Here is a 25,389-nt window from a genome sequence, read left to right as displayed (position 1 = left end):
GTGGAAGAGCACCTATTTAGCATGCACACAGTCCCGGATACCATCTTTTATGGCACCACGAGACATAAATAAATACAGTAAATGATGGATGAACCTGAAGCGCACAGATACTGGCAATGAAGCCTCCATGAGGACCGGCTGGAGTTCTGATGTCTGTTTACTTCTGAGCAGTGCCGTGAGAATAATTAGTGTTTGTCCATGTATCCGAGATCTTCAGATGAAAGGACGTGTGGAGAGTCTAGAATTAACATGAGATTCCCATGACTCAAAGCCTCAGAGGACATTTCCCAGCACCTTCCAGAGTTTGCAGGCTGGGAAGAGGCCAGGGCCCCTCCCCTGACAGTGGCTGAGAGGTGGCCGCACAACACTTGGTGTTCAGGGAAGGCAAATCTGAAAATAAGGCTGGAGGTAATGAGGATCCAAACCGAACAAACCCTCAGCTTCCTGAGCCATCGTGAGCTGGGGGTGCTGGGAGGAGCCGTTTGGTAGGGAGTTGTTGGCCTCTGGGGACGGTTATCTTGTTCCTGATCCTGCGTGAGTCTCAGATACTGATGTGACAGTCAGGCGCAGCCCACCTGGATTCGGAGCTGCATGATCTATCAGTCATCACAGCTCAGAGTATTTTCTGGTTTAAGGATGCAGATTTAAGACTCATGGTCCTTGCGAAGCTTCACGGACACCAGTCTTCTCTCTCCCCGTTCCTACCTCTCCCTACTCTCCAACCCTCTCACCCTCCCTTCTGGATAATACAGCTGATCTCTTTAAAAATCTTTTCATTGCTGGGCAATGGTGGCACGCACCTTTCACTTGGGAGGCAGAGGCAGGTGGATCTCTGTGAGTTCAAGGTCAGCCTGGTCTACAAAAACTAGTTCCAGGACAGTCAAGGCTACACAGAGAATTCCTGTCTTGAAAAACAAAACAAAACAAACAAAAACAAAAAAAGAAAGAGAAAGTGTATTGTGTGTATTTGTGTGTGTGTGTAATGTGTGTGAAGGAGATCAGAGAACAACTTGTGTGAGCTGGTTCTCTCCTTCACGACGTGAGTCCAGGGATTTAACTCAGGCCACCAGGCTTGTTGGCAGGTGCTTTTCCTGATTATCAGCTGATATTCTGTCGTGACTCACACTAGAGAACAGGTTTTCTCCAGCCTCCATGTTCCTTGAAAATAAACCCCCTCTCGCTTTTCCTCTTTGCTCTGTTCCTGCATCCTTGCTTTGGGAGGCTTGGATTGGTCCCTCTTCCGCAGCATCAGTTCACTAGCCATAAACAACATCTCTATGTCAAAAGCTGTGACTGCCCATGTTCACATGGAAAGAAAAGAATTCCAGCATGTCTGTAGGCCCAGGCAGACACAGAGAGTTTTGACGAAGCAGTAAATCATAAGATGCTGTTAGGGTGTGTCTCAGATGGGTTGGCAAAAGACCAAACATCCTCAGTTGTGAGCTAGAAAGGAGGGAAGGAGAGGAATGGAAGGAGGGTAGAAAAGAAGGGTTTAACAGACAGGCCTTATGCCCTGGTGTGATCACAAAGCTGCTTCTTCTTCTTCTTCTTCTTCTTTTTTTTTTTAAGTTTTGCCAGACAGGGTTTCTCTGTGTAGCTCTGGTTGTCCTGGAACTCACTCTGTAGAGCAGTCTGGCCTTGAACTCAGAGATTCATCTTCCTCTGCCTCCCCAAAGTGATGGAGTGCATCACCAACACCTGGCTCTGGCTCTTGCTTTGCATTTTGAGGAATGTAAAACTTAATAGACAACGAGCCAAGACAACATTCACATCAAATGCTCATCCCTTCATCAGGCCAGTCATTTCCTGGTTTTTGAGGGACAATTTTGGTTAGGGTGCAGTGTGAGATGAAGCCTTCCCCAGGCTGTGGTGGCTGGCATACCCAGAAAGCCTGCGATTTAATAATAAGGACAATAACAAGTTCCCTAAAGATTCCAATCCTGACCCTAACCTAGAGGGTGTAAGTTGGTTCTTGTCTGTTTGCATTTGAGACGGGGTCTCATATAGGCCAGGTTGGCTTCAAACTCATGTCGCCAAGGATGGTGGTGGCACTCGCCTTTAATCCCAGCACTCTGGAGGCAGAGGCAGGAGGATCTACAGAGACTGGTCTACAGAGTGAGTTCTGGGACAGCCAGGGCTACACAGAGAAATCCTGTCTCAAAAAAGCATGCAAGCAAACAAACAAACCCAACACACACACACACACACACACACACACACACAAAGTATAAAGTCACAATTTTTTCCATTTTGCTGTGTATTCTGGTGTTAGGATTGGTGGCTCAGGGCCAGCAGGACTGATCTTTCCTTTGTCTTTACGTTGAGAGGAAACCCTGTAAGCAGTCTCAACACTGTATGACTTGTTGTCCATCAGCAGAACTTCCAGCTCCTTGATACTGGGGACCAAGAACTTACAGAAACCACTGTGAACATGTGCTTTGCTTTCTTTCTCCTTACTCACATAACCACATTGGGCACCAAAACCTGACCCTTAAATTTCTCTGCAGGGTTGTGCTAGTGCCCTGGGTTCCCACAAGCACCTTCATTTGGCTCATTAGTCTGATTGGTGCCAGGGAACTTCTCAGTTGGGATTTGATGGTTCTGAGATTTAGGGGAGGTCTGAGAGTAGCTGAGATGCCGCAGGAGATGATGGCCAGTGCCATGAACAACACCAGACAGAAATGGCGGAAGGGGCAGTTGTGAAATGGAATCTAACAATTGAGCAATGCTTTGTCCTCAGAAGCTCATGTCTGGCTGGTATTGGTGTCTGCACGGAGACAATGGTGTGGACGGCCTTTGCTTTCTGACTCACACTTCAGGGAAACAAACAACTAGGACTGGAAAGAGCACTAACTTTCTAATTCTTCTTGCTTTTGTATGTGTGTGAGTGTGCACGCGTGCACATGTGTACAATAGAGTGTACATGCTGTTGTGAGTGAAGGCCAGAGAGAAACTTTGAGTATTCTTCTCCATTGCTTTCCACCTTATCTTTTGATAAGGCGGGTCTCTCACTGAATCCAGTACTCACTAATTGGCTAGGTTGGTGGCCAGTGGGGCCTGCGAGCCCTGGGATCTGCCTGTCTCTGCCTCCCTTGGGCTAGGCTGTCAGATGCACGAGACCGTGTTTACTTTCTTTAGGTGGGTTTTAGGGATATGAAGTCTAGTTCCTTTTCTTGCCTAGTAGGCCTTTTCCTGACTGTACCATCTCTCTAGCCCCCGGGTTTCTGGAATTTTTCTTCAGAAAGCAGCAGGCGAATGAGCTAGGGGTTTCTCACAGTTCTTGCCCCTGGCCTTGAACATCTCTGCATCCCTGGACACTGGCAGGCAGCATCACCACCAGGGATCGTGTCAGAAATGCACACTGCTCTCAGAAGAACAGAATCAGAGAGTTGTTCATGGGCGGGGGGCCCTGGAAGGTGTTAAGATTTGACAGTCATTGGCCCAAGGGGGAAAGTGTATTACTAGGTGGTGAAAATTGGGAGCGTGCTTTCGTCTGTTAATGACTATGCTTTAATCCTAGTGTAAATCGATATTCTTAGCTAGGTATGGTGGCATATACTTGTAATCCTAATGCTTCAGAGGCTGAAGCAGGAGAATTGCTGGGAGTTTGACATCAACCTGGACTTTTAGTGAGGTCAGGGCCACTGTGGGGTAGAATGAAGCCTTGATTTTTTTGGTTTTTGGGCTTTTTTTTAAAAGCTGCTTTTTTTCTTCTGTCTTGCCTTTGCTTCCCAGATTTTATATTTGAAAATGATAAATTCTCTCATTTTTTTCCTCTTTCCCAAGAGACAGCCAGTAATACTGCAGTTTTCTACCTGTATTTCATCTCTTGCTGGAGCCAAAATTCCTCTCTGATATGGGTGCTCCTGCCAGCCCCTGGCCTCTCTGCCCTGAAGGTCACAAGGCTGGAGTTTCCCCCACCATTTGAAACGCCCTGGGCCAGCTGACTTAAGGGATGTGACTGCCTGGCCACTTGACTGGGAGAAAATCTTCCCCTGGCCTCAGCAACCCTACCTGGTCTAGCCTGGCAGCTCAGGAAACACCTAGTAGGTAGGTCAGTCTACACAGAGGAGCTGAGGGCCACAGCCCGGAAAGCAGGCACACATCCTCTTTAACCTGGGCAGAGTAAGTATGGTGAGCAGTGAGGACTCTAGGTCTTTCTAGAGGAAGGCAGAGCAGGAGGTTTGGAGAAGGCACGTGCCCTGAAGCACACATTAAACTAATATGCATTAGGAGATATTAGGAGGCGGAGCCTTTCACCGGTGATTAGGGCTTTGTATAAATGAATGGATTAACCTGGCCATCGGATTAATGGATTAAGGAGCCACCTCAAGAGTGGGCCCTCTCTAAAAGCCAGTGTGGGTGGAGATCTTGGGTCCGCCCCTCTCTGGCCACCTAACACCCTGTCCTGTTGCAGGATTCTGCAGCAAGCAGACGTCTCTGGCTGTAGGATCTCCTGACCTTGGATTAGAACTGAGCCAAAAGAAAGCAGCTTTTACGCTGACAGTGTCAGGTGTTTCCTTGCAGCAACTCAAGATGGGCGGAGACAGTAACATTTTATTATTTGCTTTTCGACCTTCTAAAAATGAAAATGCCTTTAATCCCAACACTCTGTAGACAGAGAAACCCTGTCTTGAAAAGCCAGCACCCCTTACCTGCTCAAAAAAAAAAAAAAAAAAAAAAAAAAAAGGAAAGAAAAAAAATTCAACCGAGAGTTCTTGAAGAAAGGGCCTCAGTTCACTAAATATCACGCTTCTGAGACTCGGCAGATTGTTTTATGGATGTATGTACCACAATGTGTGTGTGTGTGGGGGGGAGGTGTCAAAGAACAATTTGTGGCATTTGGTTCTCTTCTATGCTATGGGTCCAGGGACAGAACTTAGGTTATCAGGTGTGGTGTCAACTGTCTTTACCTGTTGAGCTATCTCACTGGCCCCTCACTGAGGACATAAAGCAATGTTTCCATCTACTTCCAGTAAATATTTGGGTCCTGCCCTGTTTCCTCCCTTTTTCTCTCCTATTTTTCTCCTGTCTTCCTTCCTTCCCTTTCAGTGATGGAGATGGAAGACAGGACCTTGAATGTGCTGGCAAGCACTCTGCCATGGAGCAGCACACTGAAGCACCATGCTGGTTTTGAGTTCTTACTAAGATCAAAAGAGAGAATGCTTGTAAAAGCCAACCAAGGAAGGAGAGCCTACTCTGCTGCCAACAAAATCTAAGAAAGAGAGTGGTTAAACCAGGCAGTGGTGGCACAGGCCTTTCATCCTATGACTTGGAAGGTAGAGGCAGCTAGATCTCTGAGTTCAAGGCCAGTCTGGTCTACAGAACTAGTTCCAGGTACACACTGAAACCCCATGGGGGCAGGGAGTGATTAAAACAATGAAGTATAATGCCTGGTGGTGGTGGTGCATGACTTTGAGCCCCGCATATGGGAGACAGAAGCAAGTGGGTCTCTTGAAGTGAGTTCAAGGCCAACCTGGTCTACAAATCAAGTTTCAGGACAGACAGGACTGTTACACAGATAAACTCTGTCTTGGAGGAAAAAAAAAACCCAAAAAATAAATAATAAAAACAAACAAAAACCAAACCCAACCAACCAATCTACCAACCAAAAAAAAAAAAAAACACCAATGAAAACCAATGAAGTATACTAGCCACAAACTGACCAGTGGACCAGAATGTAGTGGCAGGACCTGTGATGGCCCTTACATGAGCAATGGCATCTGAGACCAGTGAAGAAGGAAAGAAAACACCATAAACGGAGTTGGAGAAAAATTATCATTATCTATATGAAAAAGGATAAAAGTGAAATCTCTACCTCTAACTAAAAATGAGCGCAGTACCAAATGGACTGAGTCATTAAATATCAAAAATAAACATAAAGCCTCTAAGAGTGCCATGTATGGTGGAATACATCTTTAGTTCCAGTTTGAGACCAGCCTGGTCTCCATAGAGAATTCCAGGCCCACCAGAGTTACATAGTGAGACCTTGTCTTAAAAGAAAAGGCTGTACTGTGTCACAGGAAGACAAGGACATGGCAAAGAGTATTCCTGCAGAGTTGTCCCGAAGGCCCGCAGGGGGACAGGGAAGGTTGGGGGAAAGGCAAGTATGGAAAGAATGTTGGGAAAGCAAAGACAAAAGTGTGACTACTCTGGCAATGAGAGAGAAGCTCTGTAGCTGGTATGGTTGAAGTAAAGGGTCTGGGGAAGGAGCTTCGGGAAGGTCTAGACACAGCCTACGCTGCGCTGCGTGCGCTGCGCTCGAATCTCAGGGTCAAGGACAGTGGTGGGAGTTCATTCAAGGCAGAGACCAGGATACCCGAGACACTGCGTCAGCTCTGGAGAAGGGAGGTGTGATGGGTCTGAGCACTGACTGAATCTTCGTGGTGTGCTGTGACCATACAGACTTCCATCCTTATCCAATAAGTTCCTTTAGGTTTATTGACTCTGCACGTGAGCATGGGAGGACAGGTGATGTTATGTTGAGTCCACTTAGTTCTCAAGTGGTAGAAGGGAACCTGCAGGGGTCTGAATGAAGATGGCCCCACAGGCTCATAGGGAATGGCATTATTTGAAAGGATTAGGACTTGTGGCTCTGTTGGAGGAAGTGTGTCACTGGGGGTGGGCTTTGAGGTTCTAGAGGCTCAAGCCAGGCCCAGCGACTTACTCTCTTTTCCTGCTGCCTGCTGATTCGGATGTAGAACTCCCAGCTACCTCTGTAGTACCATGTCTGCCTGTGCACCACCATGCTTTCCACTGTGATGACAATGGACTAAACCTCCAAAACTTTAAGCAAACCCTAATTAAATGCTTTCCTTTGTTGTTACTGTTGTCATGGTGTGTCTTTATAGCAATAGAAACCCTAAGACAGAGCAAGACCCCACTCACCAGCATTGATCCCGGTAACTAGGAAATAGAATGTGGATGATGTGTGTGGGAAAAAACGCTACATGCTTGTATCACGCACAGACCATCTGCACATGAAAGATGTGAGATAATCAACTGATAAGAAGACCGGGTTCATCAGGTGGTTGGGGTGAACACCCTTAATCCCAGCACTTGGGGGGCAGAGACAGGTGGGCCTTTGAGTTTGAAGCTAACCTGGTCTACAGAGCGAGTTCTAAGATAGCCAGGGCTACACAGAGAAACCTTGTTTCAAAAAACAAAACAAAAGGTTCATTTTGGCACATGGTTTTAGAGCTCCCACCTATTTTGTTTGTAGGCGTTTAGTCGGGGTGCAGGGTGGTAATGTTAGGAATGTATGCTAACGCCATGCCCAGGGAACAAAAGGAAGAAGCCAGGGTCCACAATCCTGTTCAAGGCCAAGTGTGTGAACAGGTGTGTGTGTGTATACATGCGTGTGTGTCTAAGCACGCATACACATCAGGGGATGTCTGGTATCTTCTTCAGCTAAACATGGATCCTCTGGTTCTCTCCACTCAGCGCTGTGAGTTTGGGCATAGGCAACTATCTACCATGGTGCCTGGCTCCCATTGCTTTCTTTATAAAAAAACAATTAATTAATTAATTAATACATGATACAAGGTCTCACGTATCCCGGCTGGTGCCGAACTGTGTGCAGCCCAGGATAACCTTGAAGTTCTGATTTTCCTACCTTCACCTCTGGAGTGCTGGGATTATGCTGCCATGCTAGGTTTATGGAGCGCTTGAGATGGAGCCCAGGCTTCACGAATGCTATGCAAGCACTGTACCAAGTGAGCTACGCCCCGGGCCCTCCGCTCCAGTTTCTGTTTTGTTCTTCATGTGTGTCTGTGTGGAAAACTAATATTGATCTCAGGAATCTTTCTGTATTCCTTGCCACCTTCCTTGTTTATTAAGGGGTGGAGTCTCACCTGAAACTAGAATTCCCTAATGATGCTAATTTGGCTGTTGTCCAGCTTGCTCTGGGGAGTCCCTGGTCTTTGCTTCCTGAGTGTTGAAATCAGACGGGCTGCTATACCCACTTGGTGTTTATATGCGTTCTGGGGATCCAAATTTCAGGCTTTATGCTGGTGTGGCAAGCCATTTCACCACCGAGTGTCTCCTCAACCCTCAAATTTCCTCTTATTAAGAAAACATTTACACTTATTTATATGTGTCGATGTGCACACTTGGGCATGGTGTGTGTGTGGAGGTCAGACGACAACATGAAGGAGTCAGGGCTCTCCACCATGTGAGTCCCAGGGCTCAAACTTGGGTCCAAGCATTTTTCCTCCCAGAGCGGTTTCCTTAGCCTGCCTTCAAAGCTCTCAATGAAACAAACCGCTTGACGGTGTTGGTGAGAAGAATAATAAAGAATGGTTTTGTAAGCTAATGTTTCTGTTATCGTGCAGACTCCGGTGACATTTACGACCACGGGAAGGACAGGATTTATCTACGGCGTCCACTATGAAGGAAGCGCTTGTTGGTAGTACAAAGAGGAGGGCTTGGGCTTCTATATATTCAGCTCTGACTGTGGGTCCGGTTTTCATCGCTGTTCTGCCGCTCTTTTTCTGCCGTCTCTTTCCCAGCTCCAGAGCTTAAACACAGCCTTTTCTACCTCTGTTTCCATCTCACCCTGGATGCTTCCTGTGATTTTCTATCCAATAGGAGAAGGAGAGTGGAGTTTTGCTTTCCCTGACAGCCAAAGATCTTGGGGCTTGCTCTAGGCTCCGCCTCCCACACATCCAGCACCAGTGTGGAACTCCTAGGCTCTTACCCAGCTGCTGTTTTTTCCATCCCAGGAGCCTACCTCATTGTTCCTAGGACTGAAGCCATCCTATAAGACAACACTTGCCAATTTGGGAGTTGTTGGCAGTTTTGCCTTTGTGGCACTAGAGGAGTCAGTCAGCGTATCCCATTGTCCTTTGTCACGAAAATGATATTAATAGCTTTTCCTTTCCGCTGAGCCTGAACATGGCTGAAAACACAGAAGCGTGCCTGGCATGTTACACATGGACACAACCTGGAAAGTCACCGATTTAGAAGTCTTGCTGTCGTTTGTGGAAAGTGCCAGAACCCGGCTCTGCTTCCTGCCCTCACAGAGCAGCATGACATTTGGCTCAATCAAGCCCCTGTCATGGGTTGCCACACAAACATTGCCTGCCTTGTGCTGTCATTTCCTGGCAGTGAACAATCGTCCCACATTGCCTCAGGATGCTCTCACCATGTCCCTCTCGTGGCAGCTGAACCAGTCCTCAAAAAGCAGATGTACAGCTGGAGTCGTTCTTTTGGGAACAGAGGCAGGAACAAAGGCAGTATGGCTTGCCTGGAAGAGTACCAAATGCGCAGTCCTAGAACACAGCTGCATGGCTTGGACAATGGGGGAACTGCCCCCCACACACTAACTTGTCACAGCCACACATGATTTCTTCCTCTGACACCAAAAGACAGGGAAGGTGGCAGCAGTAACTCCTTTTACACAATCACTGCCTGGCCTCACCCCATAGCACTGGTCACTGGCTACGACAACATAGTTCCAGAAGCTAAGCGGACCAGTTGTCTTTCTAGATCTTTTTTTTTCTTCCTCAATTAATATGCATCATGTACTTGGCCACACCTTCACCCTCTGATGCCTCACTTTCCCATTACTTAAATGAATTTATAGAGATCGATTCAAGTTGATTGCTGTATTCTCAGCATAGGATGGTCTATGTTAATGGAAAATATGTTTCTTCAAATGCACACTGGGAATAGCGTTAGATAGCAATTCATCAAATATCCAACTAATATTTATGTAACATCTACTTTGTGTATTTCACAAAGTGTATGGAGCTCCTTGTGAAGGTTTAATAGATTGCTCAGGAGGTTTGTATCCTTGAAAAGTTAATTATGATTAGTTTGTATTTTAAATGACAAATGATTGCTCATTACTTGGGACTTTTTCATAATAGGAACTTAAATACAACCAAGGGATAAAAAAGGAATTCATTCAGACATTAGGTTTGCGGAGTTGTAGATTGAAAGTTAGTAATAAGTGAAGTGGACTTTCCTTGTTAGAAGGAGATCCTTCTGGAACCTTCCAGCTGACAAAGCATTATCCTGACAAGGAAATGTCACATAGCCCCAAACTGACCATTATCTGCTTATTTGCGGAGGCAGAAGCTGCCTCCTGAAATGGTCATTTCTGATTCTCAGAAGGTGGAAATAATAAATAAGCAGTTAGGTCTACACGCTAAAGGGCAGAATGGGAAAAGACTGAAGGGCATGCGCTTTCCAGTTTGTCCCGCTTCCATATTGATGAGATACCCACCGATACAACATACTCTGTAATTTTTCTTCATCTCCTGGAATCTTTCTAGAGGCCGTCTCCCTCCTGTGTGTAATAAAAACAGATCTGTAACTTCACAGGATTTAGAATCCGATTTTGTTTATTCTCGCCGTTTCTGATTTTGTGCTTTCCCCTCAGCGATTAGTTCCATCTGCCTGCACCTTAACAGCGGAGAACATGATTCTGTGGGCCAGGGCATCTGCGTTCAGGAGACGAAGTTATCTCCCGCTAATCCTCCCAGCTCACACTAGCGGCTTTCATTGGTTCAGTATTTTAGAAACACCACCATCCCTGCATATTAAATATTAAGGGGCTCCCTCAGCGCCAGAACCTTAAAAGTTATCCTCTGTAAAAAATCTGCGCGAGTGTTTCCATGGTGCAGAATGAACGTTGCAGCGAGGTTTTTTGGAAGCAGCATGGCTATAAACGTCATTCCCGCCCCTGCCGTTCACAAGGGCCCATTTGCTGTGAAATATTTTGAAAACACAGCAGAAGCGGGGACAGCGCAGAGCGCAAACATGCAAAAATAAGGACGAGCCGAACGTGATGGAAGGACGAAAGGGCGGGGAGGGGGGGGGGGGACGGGGGCGGGATGGCAGCTTCAGGATTCAGGAAACGAACGTAAACCTAGAGGGAAGGAACTAGACGGGCAGGGGCTGTGGTTCGGGGCCCACGGGGGGCAGTTCCCTAGGAGCCAGGAGGCCTCGCGGGTGGAGGAAGCCGCCACCGAGCCCGCGTTCTCCCCGCAGCATCGGGGAGCAGGGCCTTCCGGGCCACAGTCCTCCCAGACCCAAAAATAGCTACAGAAACGCGAGTGGAGCTCTGGCCTGCGGCGCTGGGAGGAGCCACAGCCAGCCTTATCGCTGACAGACACAGCGCTCCAGCCGCGCCCAGAGCTGGCCCTTTATAGCCGGTCCCTCGAGCCCCGCCCTAGCAACCGCCCCTAGCAACGCCTAGCCTCGAGCTCAGAGGTCTTATCGGCCTCCGGCAGGCCTTTCCTGTCCCCTCCCCCACTCCAGTCTCGCGACGCCAGGCCACGTGACTGCGCTCCGGAAAGGCGGGGTGAGTGGAACCACGCGGGGCGGGGCGCTGGGGGCGGAGGCTTGTCGTCATCGAGACGCGACCAGATGGTTGTGTCGCCTAGTGTTCGTCAGTAACTGGAGTTTCCGTTCCCCAGGCGAAATGGCGGAGGCTGCGGTGCTGGCGTGGGTTCGCGGCCCCGGAACCGGGTGCAAGGCGCTGCCGTGGGCCTCGACTAGGTGCTCCGTGCGCGATGTTGTCTATCGGCACTGCCAGGAACAGGTGAGGATCGCGGTGCGGGAAGGAGACTCACCAGGCGGGGCTGGGTTTGGTGCGTCTGTCCTTTGAACTTTTTTGAGACTGAGAATTCTCCAATTTCAGATGCTTCCGATCAGTATTGGGGCCTTCCTCTGGTATTCTATGACGGTAGTTGTTTTGCCTCCACATCGTAGGAGAAAACAAAATCCGGTTAAGGCCCTTATCCAATCTTGATTAGAAAGTCTTTGGTTTTGTTTTCTTTATCCCTAAATGATGCCATTAAGACTTCGTTTTACATTCATATTATGGCTAGGAATATCTTTTTTTTATCCACCCGCCGGGAAATTCTGTTAGTTCCAACCTAGAGAACAGTTCATAACCAGACCCAGGCCAAAGGACGTTTAGAGAAGGACACGGGTTCATCTGGTCGCTGGTCAGGGCCAGTCACTCACAGGTTCTGTTGACGCCGTAGGTTCTCGGTCCTCTTTAGACTCTCTGCCTGTTCCCTTTGTCCATGTGTATTTATGAAATCCTGGTCAAGGGATTTTCATTAATTCCCAAGGAAGCAATCTTTTACTGACGGTGAAATCGTAAACCTCTTGGATTAATCCGGACATTCCGTCTAGAACTTTTTTGTTTATGACCACACCTTTTCCGTGTTGCTGGAGTCTCTTTTCTCTGCTTGTAACACATGATAAAGTACCAAATGTAGTTCCATGAAGAAACAGTATGAGCTTGCAGATAATGTGGTTTTCTTTTTTCATTTGTTTGCTTTTTGTTTTTCCAGACAGGATTTCTGTGTGTAGCCTTGGCTGTCCTAGAACTAGCTCTGCAGATCAGGGTGGCCACCAGCCACCTTACAGAGCTCTGCCTGCCTCTGCCTCCCAAGTGCTGGGATTAAAGGCCTGTGCCGCCCACCACTGCTATCATAATGTGATTTTCAATTTCTTTGTCCTTTAAAAAAAGGAGAGAAAAAGCAAGGTCTTTCCTTGTATCGTAGCCTAGTGTGGTTTCAGCATACCAGGGTACTGGGATTATTGGTGGATGCCACGACATCTGGGATTATTAGTGGATGCCACTACATCTGGCCTTTGTTTTCTTTTCTATACTGCAGTTCAGTAAAAAAAAAAATATGCAGAATTGCTTTTAATCACTTGAATGGAAGTATTTCCCAAAATGGTTGACTTTTAATACATTTGAAGAATAATTTTCATGATTTGTTTTTAGGCTTAAAATTGATCCATAAACAATAGGATCTTAACGATGAGAAATGTTAAGAACATTTTTGTGAGAGGGCCTAGCAATCAAGCTGGGTCTGGTGGTTTATGCCTGTAATCCCAGCACTTGAGAGGTGGAGACAGGAGGATTGGGAGTGCTCAGCCTCCTTTTTGTAGTGAATTTGAGGCCAACCTGAACAACCCCTTTTCAAAACCAAACAACACCGTCTCACTTAGTCCTTAGATTTAGCACAGGTAATATACATGGGTTGTAGGAGAAGGCCAAACATCCAGAAAAAGACATAGAATTGAGTTGTTTGAATGACAAATAAATGGGAGTAGTTATCAGAACATTTGAGCCTGTCTTTTCCCTAACTTTAATAAATAAGTATGAATACAAGCCACTTTAAAAAGGGCAATTTAATAAATTAGGAACTATCAAAATAGCTGAATTCACACTACACTTTTTAAAGCAAAACGGTTCTGACCCATGAAAAAGTTATCTCTTATTAAGAGAATAAAAATTTGCCTTGCTAATCTTTAGCCATTACAGACACTGGTAAAGGTAGCTACAAATGAACAGAAGACTCCCAAGAACATACTGCAATGTCAAATGCTTTAAAGACCCTAAAAACCTACTCCTTTTTTATTTACTGGGAAAACTTGACTTTAAAAATCAGAGATGGAAAGAAACTCTGCTGCTAGAAATTTTGTCAGAAAGAGGAAACATTTGGTTACCCTTTGCCATGACGGTCCAGGTCATTTGCAGTAGGGAAGAACGCCCAGACTAGATGTTGGCCCTTACACATCTATAGTCCTGCTTTGTCTTAAGCCTGTTGGAATGCTACTATATAAAACAAATCTTTTGTATAACAAATAAAATACTTTGATTGTTTTTTTTTTTTAATGAGCTATTTTGTTTGGGAAAAAAGGTTTCTGACGCCGGGCCGTGGTGGTGCACGCCTTTAATCCCAACACTCGGGAGGCAGAGGCAGGCAGATCTCTGTGAGTTTGAGACCAGCCTGGTTTACAAGAGCTAGTTCCAGGACAGGCTCCAAAGCTACAGAGAAACCCTGTCTCGAAAAAAAAAAAAAAACAAAACAAGACAAAAAAAGTTTCTGCCTTCATATTAATGTCTTTTAAAGTTTTGCCGCCAGTCTTTTAAAGTGATACACTCCTTTGATCCCACACTGGGGAGGCAAAGGCAGGTGAGTTTGAGGCCAGCCTGCTTTACAGAGTGATTTCCAGGACAGTCAAAGCTACAGGGGGGCCTGGAATGCATAGGAAAGCTAGCTGAGAAAGAAGGGAGAAAGCCAGTTTCTCCATGGTCTCTGCTTCAGCTCCTGCCATACTTCCCTCAGAGATGGGCTGTGACCTAGGGTGTAAGCCAGAATCAATCCTTTCCTCCCTTAGTTACTTTCGGTCTTCATCACAACAGAAAGGTGATCAGTTCTGAGTTTTCATCACATCCTGTGTTTGTGTGTGACACAGTTGACCATGACTGTCCCATACATCTGTACATCAGCATCAACCCTCTTCCACCCTCTGGCCTCCTTTCTAGTTCTTGCTGCTACCTGCTGTCTATCATCTCTAACTTTGTGGAGTCACCAGGGTTTATCTTCTGATCTTTTTCCTGATAACTTTTCCTCTTATGTGATTGTAGGCAGTTACATAGCTTTAAGTAACATTGGCATATTGACAATTCTTTGTGTGTGCTGAGGGGAGTTTGGTTTGGTTTTTGAGATGTCTCTCTTTTATGTAGTGTTGGCTGTCCTGGAACTCACTGTGTGGACCAGGCTTTCCTGTAACTCATAGTGATCTGTCTGTCTGGCTCTCGAGTGTTGGGATTAAAGGCGTGGTCACCTTGCTAGGCTGGTAGTTTTATTTAGACTAAAATCTAAGCTCCTCACTGGGGTGGAGGTGCACACCCTGATACCTGAGCACATGAAGACTGAGGCAGAAGGATTGCAGGTTTGAGTCCAGAATCTAGGCTACATGGTAATGCACACACCAAATGTACCCTTGCCTCTGCCTTCTCCCTACCTGCACATGACAGGATGACTGGCAGATTTAAACTTTGGATTGGTTTTGATACTGAGTTTACTTTTTTTTTTTTTTTTTACCAGTTTATAAATGTCAGGAGAATGAGGGAGACTTCTGAGCCCTGTGTAGCCTGACACCGAGACAAGGAAGGGAGCTGTTAGGTCACAGTAGGAAATGACATCCAAACGTAGAGGGCGGGTTTAGTCCTTGTTTTCAGCTTAAGAAATAGTAATGCGGTTGGACCTGGTAATCTGTCAACAAGAATAAATGAGGTCTCATCTCGTGTCACAGGCACTAAACACTTACTCTCGTCTCTAGGAAATCCCTGCGGACTGCTTCTTTGTGAAATGCAATGGAGTCCTCGCTGCCCCCAGTGACACGGTGCAGCATGGAGCTGTGTACAGTTTGGAGCCCAGACTTTGTGGGGGGAAAGGAGGTAGGACATGATGGTGGCTTCATATACCAACTTTGTTTTGCCTTGTGAAACCATTTTTACTCAATTTTTGATAATTTTTTTGATTTTTTTTTTTGGCGAGGGGGAAGGGGGAAAAAAGCTAGTACAAATCCTTGCTTCTCCAGCCAGGCTGCTCTTTGAGAGCCTTGGCGCCAATACTTCAGGGAGGGTTCATGATGAAAAGTATCCATTGTCCTTCAGTTTGCTGAAGGGCAAACTTTAAAACAGTCAGGTCTGTTGCAGTCAAGATTTTTTCCTCCTGTTGTTCTTCCAAGGGTGACCCAAAGTCAAATGCAATTGCCAGGCCAGGTGAATTAAGGTGCCGGCTATACTGGTAAGGTTAAGAGAGCAGAGGCCAGGCAATGATGATGTACCCTTAATTTCAGCACTTGAGAGACAGAGGCAGGATGATCTCTGTGAGTTCAAGGCCATCTTAGTCTACAAAGTAAGTTCCTGGGCAGCCAGAGCTGCAACACAGAGAAATCCTGTCTCTAAAAACCAAAAAAATAAAAGAGGGTAAAGGACTGGAGAGATGGCTCAGTGGTTAAAAGCATTGCCTGCTCCTCTGGAGGACCCAGGTTCAATTCCCAGCACTCACTCACCTGGCAACTCACAACTATCTGTAACTCTGGTTCTGGGGAATATCCACGGCACCAGGCATGTATGTGGTGCACATATCTATGTATGCAGGCAAAATACCCATACTCATAATTTTTTTTTTTTTTAGAAGTCCTATCACATAATGCTTCACCTAGGAAGCTCGGAGTCTCTGGCATTGACTGAAGCTTTTCATCGATCCTACCTGTACAGTATAACATTTCAGACATACAAAGTGAAAGGCAGAAAACACAAAGTTAATCAAATTAATTAATACATTTGCTTCCTGGGTAGAAACCTTGTCCATCTCCTTTTCTAAAAGAAAAAGAATGTGGAGTTTATTTTTAGTCTTGTTATATAGGCTATTCTTAGTAATCTGACTTCTGTCTATCCTTAACCACTTAATCCATGTATATATTGGTTTCAGGTTTTGGGTCTATGCTTCGAGCACTTGGTGCACAGATAGAGAAGACAACCAATCGCGAAGCCTGCCGGGACCTCAGTGGGAGGAGATTACGAGATGTCAATCATGAGAAAGCGTAAGATATCCACTTTGTAGTTAAGTCTCTGATAGTGTAGTGACATTGAGCATGATACACCTTTCTGGAGAAGTGTCACAATGTGAATAGGAGTCCATTCATTGTGTAGAGCATTTTTTAATAGTCAAAATGCTTGGTGAGTTCTGAGAAATAATCTCATTAACAGAATCCCTCATGCAAGCATCACAGAGAGAATTATTATAATTGATCATCTGATGCAATGAAGAGATTGATGGACTGATGTGTTGCTTATGAGATATGGCATATAGTTTCACAGTAAACTTGACTTATGTGTATTGTCTGTTGTGCTTTTGAGACAGGGTCTCTTCCTGTAGCTTTGGCTGTCCATTAACTCACTATGTAGACCAGAATGGCTAAACTCACGAAATCTGCCTTAAAGGTGTGCGGCACCAGGCCTATAAGTAAACTTGACTTAATAAGTAGGAGCATGAGTGAAACAGCAGTCGACTAGCAGTGCAGTTTGGTGGTAGAGCACTTGCTTTAAGGTCGTGGGCTTGGTCCCTATGATCACCCCTCCCCCCCAAGGAATAGTACAGTAGCTGTATAAATCGATGGCAGTTATTAGCAAGCACTGTTCTGTACTTTTGTGTTACTCAGAGCTGGAAGGGTTTTCTTTTCATAGCATCACTTAAACCGGTGAGTAAATGTTACAATGACTACAGTGTCATTCAACTATTCTGTCATGTTGAGCCACCTTCATACGTATGGTCTCACAGTGATCTAAATGCTGTGTGTGATACATCCATTTAGTTCCATCTCCACCCTTCCCCAGGATGGCTGAGTGGGTCAAGCAGCAAGCTGAACGGGAGGCCGAGAAGGAGCAGAAGCGCCTGGAGAGACTGCAGCGGAAGCTTGCAGAGCCTAAGCACTACTTCAGCAGCCCCGACTACCAGAGGCAGTGCCATGAGATGGCTGAGCGTCTGGAGGACTCTGTCCTCAAAGGTGAGAGCGAGAATTCTGCCTCTGCAGCCTCTGGAGCATGAGCTTCGGACCACTCCACTGTGAGGAGTGGCGCCTGAGCATTTTGCAAGAGAATGACGAAAGCCGACCAACCTCTCTTACCACATGCTAACCCTGCACCGCACCCAGCGCAACACAGCAACACTTGGCATGGTAACCCCGAATGTCTTAGGCTTTGGGGCCCCAGGGAAGAACATCTTTTCTCTTATTTGTTGTGAGCCTGGCCTTTAATGGCTGAGTCATCTCTCCAGACCATTCTTTCTTTTTTTGTGCAGTGCAGGGCTAGGGGAAGCCTTTGGGAGTTTGTATAGACTTCAGCATGTTTTTTGTTTTGTTTTGTTTTTTCTTTTTTTTCGAGACAGGGTTTCTCTGTGTAACAGCGTTGGCTGCCCTGGAACTTGCTCTCTAGATCAGGCTGGCTCAAACTCACAGAGATCCACCTGCCTCTGCCTCTGCCTCCTGAGTGCTGGGATTAAAGGCGTGCACCACCACCACCACCCAGTAACTCAGCATACTCTTTTAAGCATCCAGTCCAGTGCTCTGGGCCTGTCACGAATGTAGCTGATTTAAAGGATCCTTTTCATCACAAAGGCTGTGCTGGGACAGAACGACAAATGTATGCAGATAACTGTCAGATAGGAACCTTCAGCCTCAAGTTGCATATTGCTGTCTTAAAAAGTTCTGTTCTAAAGACGAGCAGTAGTTGCACATGCCTTTAATCCCAGAACTTGTGAGTTCAAGGCCAGCCTGGTCTACAGAGTGAGTTCCAGTACAGCCAGTACTATTATACAGAGAAAGCCTGTCTTGAAAAACCAGGCCAGGGGAACCTGTTCTAAACTGGATGTGTGTGGTGGTTCATGGCTTTAATTCCAGTACTTAGGAGGCAGAGGCAGGTGGATCTTCGTGAGTTTGAGGTCTGCCTGGTCTACACAGCAAGTTCCAGGACAACCAGGGCTACATAATAGAGAGACCCTATCCCAAATAGATGGATGGATGGAGGGAGGAAGGGAGAAAGAGAGAGGTAGATGAATAGATAGGTAGATAGGAAAGTTCTAGAGACTGATTGTGAGGCAGAGGTAGATGGATCTTTGTGAGTTCATAGTCTACACAGTAAGTTCCAGACTAGCCAGGCCTCAAAGAAAAATCCTGTCCCTTAAAAATAAAAAAGAGTGGGGCAGTGGTGGCACATGCCTTTAATCCAGGCATTCAGAGGCCCAGCAGGTGGACCTCCTAGTTTAAGGCCAGCCTGGTCTACAGAGCAAATTCTGGGATAGTCAGGGCTACACAGAGAAACTCTGTCTTGAAAAATGAATGAATGAATGAGTGGGTGAATGAATGAATGAATTGCTGTCCTGGCTGGGTGTGATGGAGTGCCTGTGACCTTCACACTTGCTCAGTGAAGACAGGAGAGTCGGGAGACCAAGGTCATCTTCAGCCACAATGTGTTGAGACTAGCTCAGTCATAGACAGATAATTCCGTAGTGTTTGAGATTTTTTTTTTTAAATTATATTTATCAGGTGAGGAATAGCCATAACTAAGTATGTATGAAAAAAAGTAAGGAAACTTGTTACTTTGTATGCTAATTAAAAGTTTTTTGTTTTTTTTCTTGAAGCACTCAGGTGGGCAGAGGCAGGTGGATCTTTGTGAGTTTGAGGCCAGCCTGGTCTACAGAGCAAGTTCCAGGACAGCCAGGGCTACACAGAGAAACCCTGTTTCAAAAAAAAAACTTCTCTAAAAGATTGTAGCGCTCTGTACAACCCAGATTATGTACTTACAGAAATAGGTTAAATTTTCCTCTTAGGTATGCAGGCTGCCTCTAGCAAGATGGTATCAGCAGACTTCAGTGAGACTCGGAAACGACCTAACAAGTCGAAGGTAGACCAGGGAGCTGGTGCAAAGAAAAAGAAGTGCTTCTGGTGAGTCTTTCCCTTCCCTCCACTCCTCTACTCCTCTCTCTCTCTCTCTCTCTCTCTCTCTCTCTCTCTCTCTCTCTCTCTGTGTGTGTGTGTGAGAGAGAGAGAGAGAGAGAGAGAGAGAGAGAGAGAGAGATAGGTCATTGCTCTTTCTGTCAGGCCACCCTTCAACCTTGGGATTCTCCTGCATCAGCGTCCTGCTTGTATCTCAGACCGCCAACATGGGCCGCCACGTCCAGGGTTCAAGCAAACAGCTTTTAAAGTAGCACTGATGGGACCTCGTTTCCAGAGTGCTTCAGTCTTCAGGTTTTGTTGCTTGGCACTCTGTACACATTAATAGTGTTTTCTGCTGTGGATGCCATTCAACAGAAACTGAGTGATGAGTTTGTGTACATGTTTGTATGTGCGCACATGTGCGGCGTGTGTGTGGAGGTGAGAGGTGGGCATAGATGTCACTCCACAGCTTTCCATCTCTTTTTTGACATGATCCCTCACTGAACTTGGAACTCATTTGTTCGGCTAGATTTGCTAACCAGTGAGTGCCAGGAATCCTCCTGTCTTGTATTTCCTACTCCTACCCCCATGCTGGGATTTCAGATGCTCCCACTTCTCCTGGCTTTTTATGTGGGTGGTGGAGTTCACAACTCAGGTCCTTGTCTTGGATGTAAGGCACTTGACCAAAGGAGCCCTATTTTCCCAGTCCCCGAAAGGACAAATTTTCTCCTTTCATAGTGAAACATCACATAAAAAATACTCCTTCCCTTTTTTCCCAAGTTTTTATTATTTTATGTGTATGGATGTTCTGCCTGCAGTATTTTCATCAGGGCAGTTTTTTTTTTTTTTTTTAAATTTTTTTGTAGCCCAGGCTGGCCTCGAACTCGTGATCCTCCTGCCTCTGCCTCCTTCAGCAAATCCTACCGGCGGCGTGCGCCACCACAACTGGCAGGGCAGTTGTTGTTCTTCTGTGGCCTTGGAGCCAGGTAGTCTAGCGACCAGTTCCCACTAACTTGATGTTTGTTCCTGTTGTCTCGACCTTTCCCAGACTGTCAGATCACCTCTAATGCCTGCTGCCTTTTGTTAAGATTCATCCGTGTTTAGTTATTGTTTTGGTCTCTTGAGTTGGGTCTTGCTGTGCAGACAAGAATAAAGAATCCTGGTCCATCCTCCTGCTTCACCTTCTGAGTCCTGGGATTATAAGCATGAACTACTATGCCCAACACTTACTGCTTTTTATTGTAAAGTTGCCTGGATATTCCAATTTCTTTATCCACTCCCCATCTGTTAGAAACCTTGAAGACTTTGTAGTTAGGGGAGTTGTCCTGATTAGGGTTATCATTACTTCAATGAAACACCATGACCAAAACAACTTGGGGAGGAAAGGATTTTTTTTGACTTATATTCTCAGATCATTGTTCATCGTTGATGGAAGTCAGGATAGGAACACAAGCTGGGCAGGAACCTCGAGACAGGAGCTGATGCGGAGGCCATGGACGGTGCTGCTTACTGCCTTACTCTTCTTGGCTTGCTCAGCCTGCTTTCTTACAGAATTCAGGACCACTAGTCCAGGGATGGCATTATCCATCAATCATTAATTAAGAAAATGCCCTACAGCCGGGCAGTGGTGGCACACAGCTTTTAACCCCAGCACTCAGGAGGCAGAGGCAGGTGAATTTCTGTGAGTTTGAGGCCATTCTGGTCTACAAGAGCTAGTTTCAGGACCACCAGGGCTATACAGAGAAACCCTATCTTGGGGGAAAAAAAAAGAAAGGAAGGAAAAGAAAAGAAAAGAAAATGCCCTTCAGTCTTCCAGCCCAGTCTTATGGAGAAGGCGTTTTCTTAATTAAGGTCCCCTCCTTTCAGGTGACTTTAACCATGTCAGGTTGACATAAAGTATCCAGCACAGCAACTATGACTGAAGCATAGGGTGTTCTCCCTCTGTCTTAGAAATAGCTAGAAATAGAACCTAGGTCTCACACGTGCTAAGTAAGCACTCTACTACTTAGCTTCACCCTCAGACCTAAGGATTTTCTTCATTGCTTCCTACTGTGTCTAATTGTCAACAGTTGGAATTAATATAGAAAGGGAAAGTTTCAAGCATAATTTTAAAAGAATCACAATTTAAAAAAAGAAGGAACTAAGAGAACGTGCAGGGAAGAGCATGTGTATGAGGGAGAGCCCACTGCCAAGAGCATGGGCACGCGGGTGGGGTTTTACATGCTTGGATGCAGTCCCTTTTGTTTATGCCTCTGGAGTACACTTTCCTAAAGTGTACCTACTTACATCTCAGGGCAGCCCATGCTTTCCCCGCGTCTGCAGATCGTCCCCACCCAGACAGAGGTACAGGTACAGGTCGGAAGTGGGTCACACCTTTCTGCTGCTTCTGCAGGTTGGGCATGGAAGGACTGGAGGCTTCCGAGGGGTCTAGTGCTGGAAGCTCAGATGACGATAGCGACGAAGTCTCTGGTACTTCTGGGCTGAACTGCTGTGATCCAGACCATGATAGTGATGGTGTTGAGGTGGCAACCAGCTGTCCTTGCAGTCCTCAGCGCTCAGGATTGAGTACATACTCTGAGGCACCGGAAGAGCTGCAGAAAACCATGACTGACCCTGGGCAGGACATTGTGGAGAACACACAAATTGAGCGGGCAGAGACATCTTCCGGGGAGCACAACGAAAGGAAGGTGGTCACAGAAACAGAAGATGGCCCAGCAAAGAAGGAGGCAGAGAGCCCCAAACCCACACAAAATGACCAGGAGACAGTGACTGGTAGAGACAGAACTGCCGTGGCGTTTTCCGGAGAAGATAGGAAAAGCAGCCCTGTTGCTAACCTGGAGGGAAGCCACTCAGAAGACACAGTATGTTGGGGTTTTGTTTTGTTTTCCCTCTTTAAAAAAAAGTTACATGTATATATATGAAAAAAAAAAGGGACATGTCCCAAGTTGGGAGTTGGCAGTAGACATCTGTAATATCCCAACATTTGGGAGGTAGAGGCAGGAATATTACTGAATGTTTGAGACCAGGGCTGCATAGCCAGACGCTGTCAAAAATAGATTCCAAATATGGCAGTACGTGCTCCTAATCCTAGCCTAGAGAGGCAGCGATGGGAGGGTGAAGAGTTCAAAATACCTGGGGGATGGTAAGGGGAGGATCTGCTAAGAAATTCTCTGCCTGTTTGTTTCTAGCTGCATAGATAAGAGATTAGCATTCCCTGTGTATCAGAACTGCGTATGGAATGGCGTGTAGATGACAGGTCGATAGGGCGATGCTACAGTAAATAGCAGCTCTTTGGAAATAAAACACAGTTGGTAATTACAGGCTGGCTTTAATTCTTCCTTTTCCCAGCAGGCTCTTGGTCGGGAAGCTGTGGATCTGTTTGCATTCAGCTCTGCGGCAGAGTTGGAGTCACTGGGTTTGGAGAGGCTCAAGTGTGAGCTGATGGCCCTTGGACTGAAGTGCGGGGGCACCCTACAGGAGCGCGCAGCCAGACTCTTCTCTGTCAGGGGCCTGGCAAAGGAGCACATTGACCCTGCTTTATTTGCCAAGCCTTCAAAAGGGAAGAAGAAGTGAATCTCCTCACAGCTTTCATGTGTTTGACACTTCCTCTGACTTGATGTGGACTGTGACCAATGTTCCTATTGATACTAAAAGTCATTTTTTTAATAACTTGGTTCTAACTAGTTAGTCTCTCTCTTTTTTTTTTTTTTTAATTTCAGTACTTGGGAGGCAAAGTTTGAGGCTAGCCTGGTCTATAGAGTGAGTTCCAGGACAACTAGGGCTGCACATACCCCTCGGCTGGCAAGGGATTATGTTCTGGGATATCCCTTATATGAGTGGTTGGTAGGATTATTCGCACAACCTGTTTTTACTGGTTTGTTTTCATGAGGAACTAAGAACATTAAAATCTCAATTATGATTGAAATTGCTTTTTTTGACAAAAAAATAACTTTGTTGTTTATATATTAATTCAGTGATCTTGTATGCCTTAAAATGGCTCCTAGTTATTTTGGATTTTTTTTATTTCATCTTTGTTAATTTCACACATGTAGACAGTGTATCTTTATCATGTCCACCTGTTTCCTTTTCCTTTAATCCTTCTCTTTCTGTTTTATATTTTGAAGCTGTTACTAGGTTTCACTCTTCTAGTATATTCATGCAGCGTCCTTCATCTCTGGTAATAGGTTCCTGTTCAGCTTGTGTTTATCTGAAGTGTGGCCCTCCAGCCTTTGTCCTTGTTTCCATAACCTGCCTTTCCTGCTGTTCTAATTTCTCCTGCTTTTTTTCTTTGTTTGTTTTATTTTGTTTTGTTCTTCATCCTGGAACTCACTCCAAGTTGGCCTTGAACTCACAGATATTCACCTGCCTGGGATTAAAGGTGTGCCCACCACCACCCAGCCTCCCTGCTCTTTCTGTCTATAGTGGGTTCCTACATACCACACGGCTTGCCTCGTTTGTGTCTGTTCTGCGTCGTAGTCATCAGCATCTGGTCCCTGTCTGAGGACAAGCCAGTGGTGAGTCACACAGTTGTTCTGTCCTAATGTGTTCTTTTGGGGGCTGTTTCCAGATGTGCCTAGATGTTGTCTACTTATTTTTTACCTTGGAGTTTGGTGAACTTTGTAAATTTATGCCAGCAATTAAATTTGGAAAAAAAATTAAGCAATAGTTTCTTCACATCCCCCCACTTCCTAACATCTTATTTATGTATTTATTTATTTATCATGTATACAATATTCTGTCTGTGTGTCTGCCTGCAGGCCAGAAGAGAGCATCAGATCTCATTTCAGATGGTTGTAAACCACCATGTGGTTGCTTGGGAATTGAACTCAGGACCTTTGGAAGAGCAGGCAATGCTCTTAACCACTGAGCCATCTCTCCAGCCCTCCCTAACATCTTCTATCTTTTCCTTCTGGAATTATATGAACATGCTAGCCCAGCATGTGACTGGGCCTCCCCTAAGTTACCAAATCTATTGTCCTCCCCCGCCTCGCATTTTTATCCCATGGTTGTCCAGTTTCTGTGATGTAACCAAGCTGCTAAGAGTCTCTTAGGCAAAGTGCCTGGTAGCAGGGTCTGAAAGCCTCCGGCTCCCTGCTCTATATAGAGTTCTGAGAGTGTAGCTTTACAGGAGCAGCCTGGGACACAGACATAGTCATTCTTCACTGCAAGAAACCCCAAAGACGTTTACTGTTGTTTAGAAAGGTAATTTGTCTAGTGGGTGGAGCTGGCTATTCAAACCTTAAACGGACATTTGAGCCAGGCAGTGGTAATACCAGTTTAATCCCAGCACTTGGGAGGCAGAGGCAGGTGGCTCTCAGTGAGAACAAGGCCAGCCTGGTCCACAAAGTGAATTCCAGGACAGCCATAGCTGTTGAACAGAGAAACTGTCTCAAAAATAAAAAGGATATTTGAAAGTGCCAGGTACAGTCAGTGGCTTGCACTTTGTGTAATACCAGGTACTGATGGGCCAAGATAGGATTGCTTAATCCCACAGCCTTGTCGACATAGTAAGACCCTATCTCAAGACAACACTCCCCCAAAATAGTTGTGGGTGCAGGTTTATCTAAGTTCTATTAACCAGAGAAGACTCGGGAGTCAAACATGGGGTGAAAACTGATAGATCAAAGAAGTGGCAGAGGAGTGACCTGCTAACCTTTCCACACTTCTGAGATCGAAGAGATCATGAAATTTCTTAAGTCCCTCCCTACTTCTTCCTGTGGGTCTTCTCTGTCCAAATCCCTGGCTTCTCTATAGTCAGTGGCTCCATCCCCTGATTTCAGGTTAACTTTGTTAACAGTCTTGGGGTATCAGTGTGATCAAATAACCCACAACAGTGCAGATCTTTAGATTTTGTAGAATCTGCTTTATGAGATGAAAAGTTCTTTGAGCTTGGGCAGGTCAGCTGAGCAGCTATCCCTGAAGGCATTTCTGTCGTCACAGGACGTTACTAGACCCCTTCCTAATGGCCTGGTTGTTCCTTCAGCTTGCCAGAGTGCTGGTTGTACCCTGCCTTAGCATGGGGGTGTGAGTAGCCTGTGTCAGCCCCTCACAGGCGAGTGGACCTTTGACTGGTGGTGTAAAGAGGTAATTGTCCTGATTGTCCCCGATTGTCCCCGCAGTATG

The 25,389-nt window shown here is 45.9% G+C and overlaps 1 protein-coding gene across 2 annotated transcripts; it reads left to right on the top strand.

The window, feature by feature from the left end:
- The first annotated feature begins 11,392 nt into the window (after positions 1-11,392).
- On the top strand, positions 11,393-23,925 carry Sde2 (spliceosome associated SDE2). Of its 2 annotated transcripts, none has more exons than XM_087906083.1 (7): positions 11,393-11,551; positions 15,106-15,223; positions 16,266-16,377; positions 17,171-17,340; positions 19,161-19,275; positions 21,659-22,127; positions 22,618-23,925. In XM_087906083.1, exons 1-7 carry the CDS (start codon positions 11,432-11,434, stop codon positions 22,837-22,839), a joined length of 1,326 nt encoding a protein of 441 aa, XP_087762209.1. In that variant the 5' UTR covers positions 11,393-11,431; the 3' UTR covers positions 22,840-23,925. The 2 variants fall into 2 exon arrangements, with proteins under 2 accessions (XP_087762209.1, XP_087762208.1); XM_087906082.1 differs by having other exon boundaries at positions 22,615-23,925.
- The last annotated feature ends 1,464 nt before the right edge of the window (positions 23,926-25,389 follow it).

The sequence above is a fragment of the Myodes glareolus genome, chromosome 5 (genome assembly GCF_982192425.1).
Source record: "Myodes glareolus chromosome 5, mMyoGla1.1, whole genome shotgun sequence".
Classification (NCBI taxonomy): domain Eukaryota; kingdom Metazoa; phylum Chordata; class Mammalia; order Rodentia; family Cricetidae; genus Myodes; species Myodes glareolus.
The sequence above is the reverse complement of the archived record's forward strand: the minus strand, read 5'-3'. Positions and strand labels throughout refer to the sequence as shown.

What these genes read in the sequence shown, in the direction of transcription:
- Sde2 (XM_087906082.1), top strand. Translation starts at nt 11,432, where the DNA reads ATGGCGGAGGCTGCGGTGCTGGCGTGGGTTCGCGGCCCCGGAACCGGG. An exon ending in ATCGGCACTGCCAGGAACAG is followed by an intron (nt 11,552 to 15,105) that starts GTGAGGATCGCG and finishes TCTCGTCTCTAG; the next exon opens with GAAATCCCTGCGGACTGCTT. An exon ending in GAAGCCACTCAGAAGACACA is followed by an intron (nt 22,128 to 22,614) that starts GTATGTTGGGGT and finishes TCCTTTTCCCAG; the next exon opens with CAGGCTCTTGGTCGGGAAGC.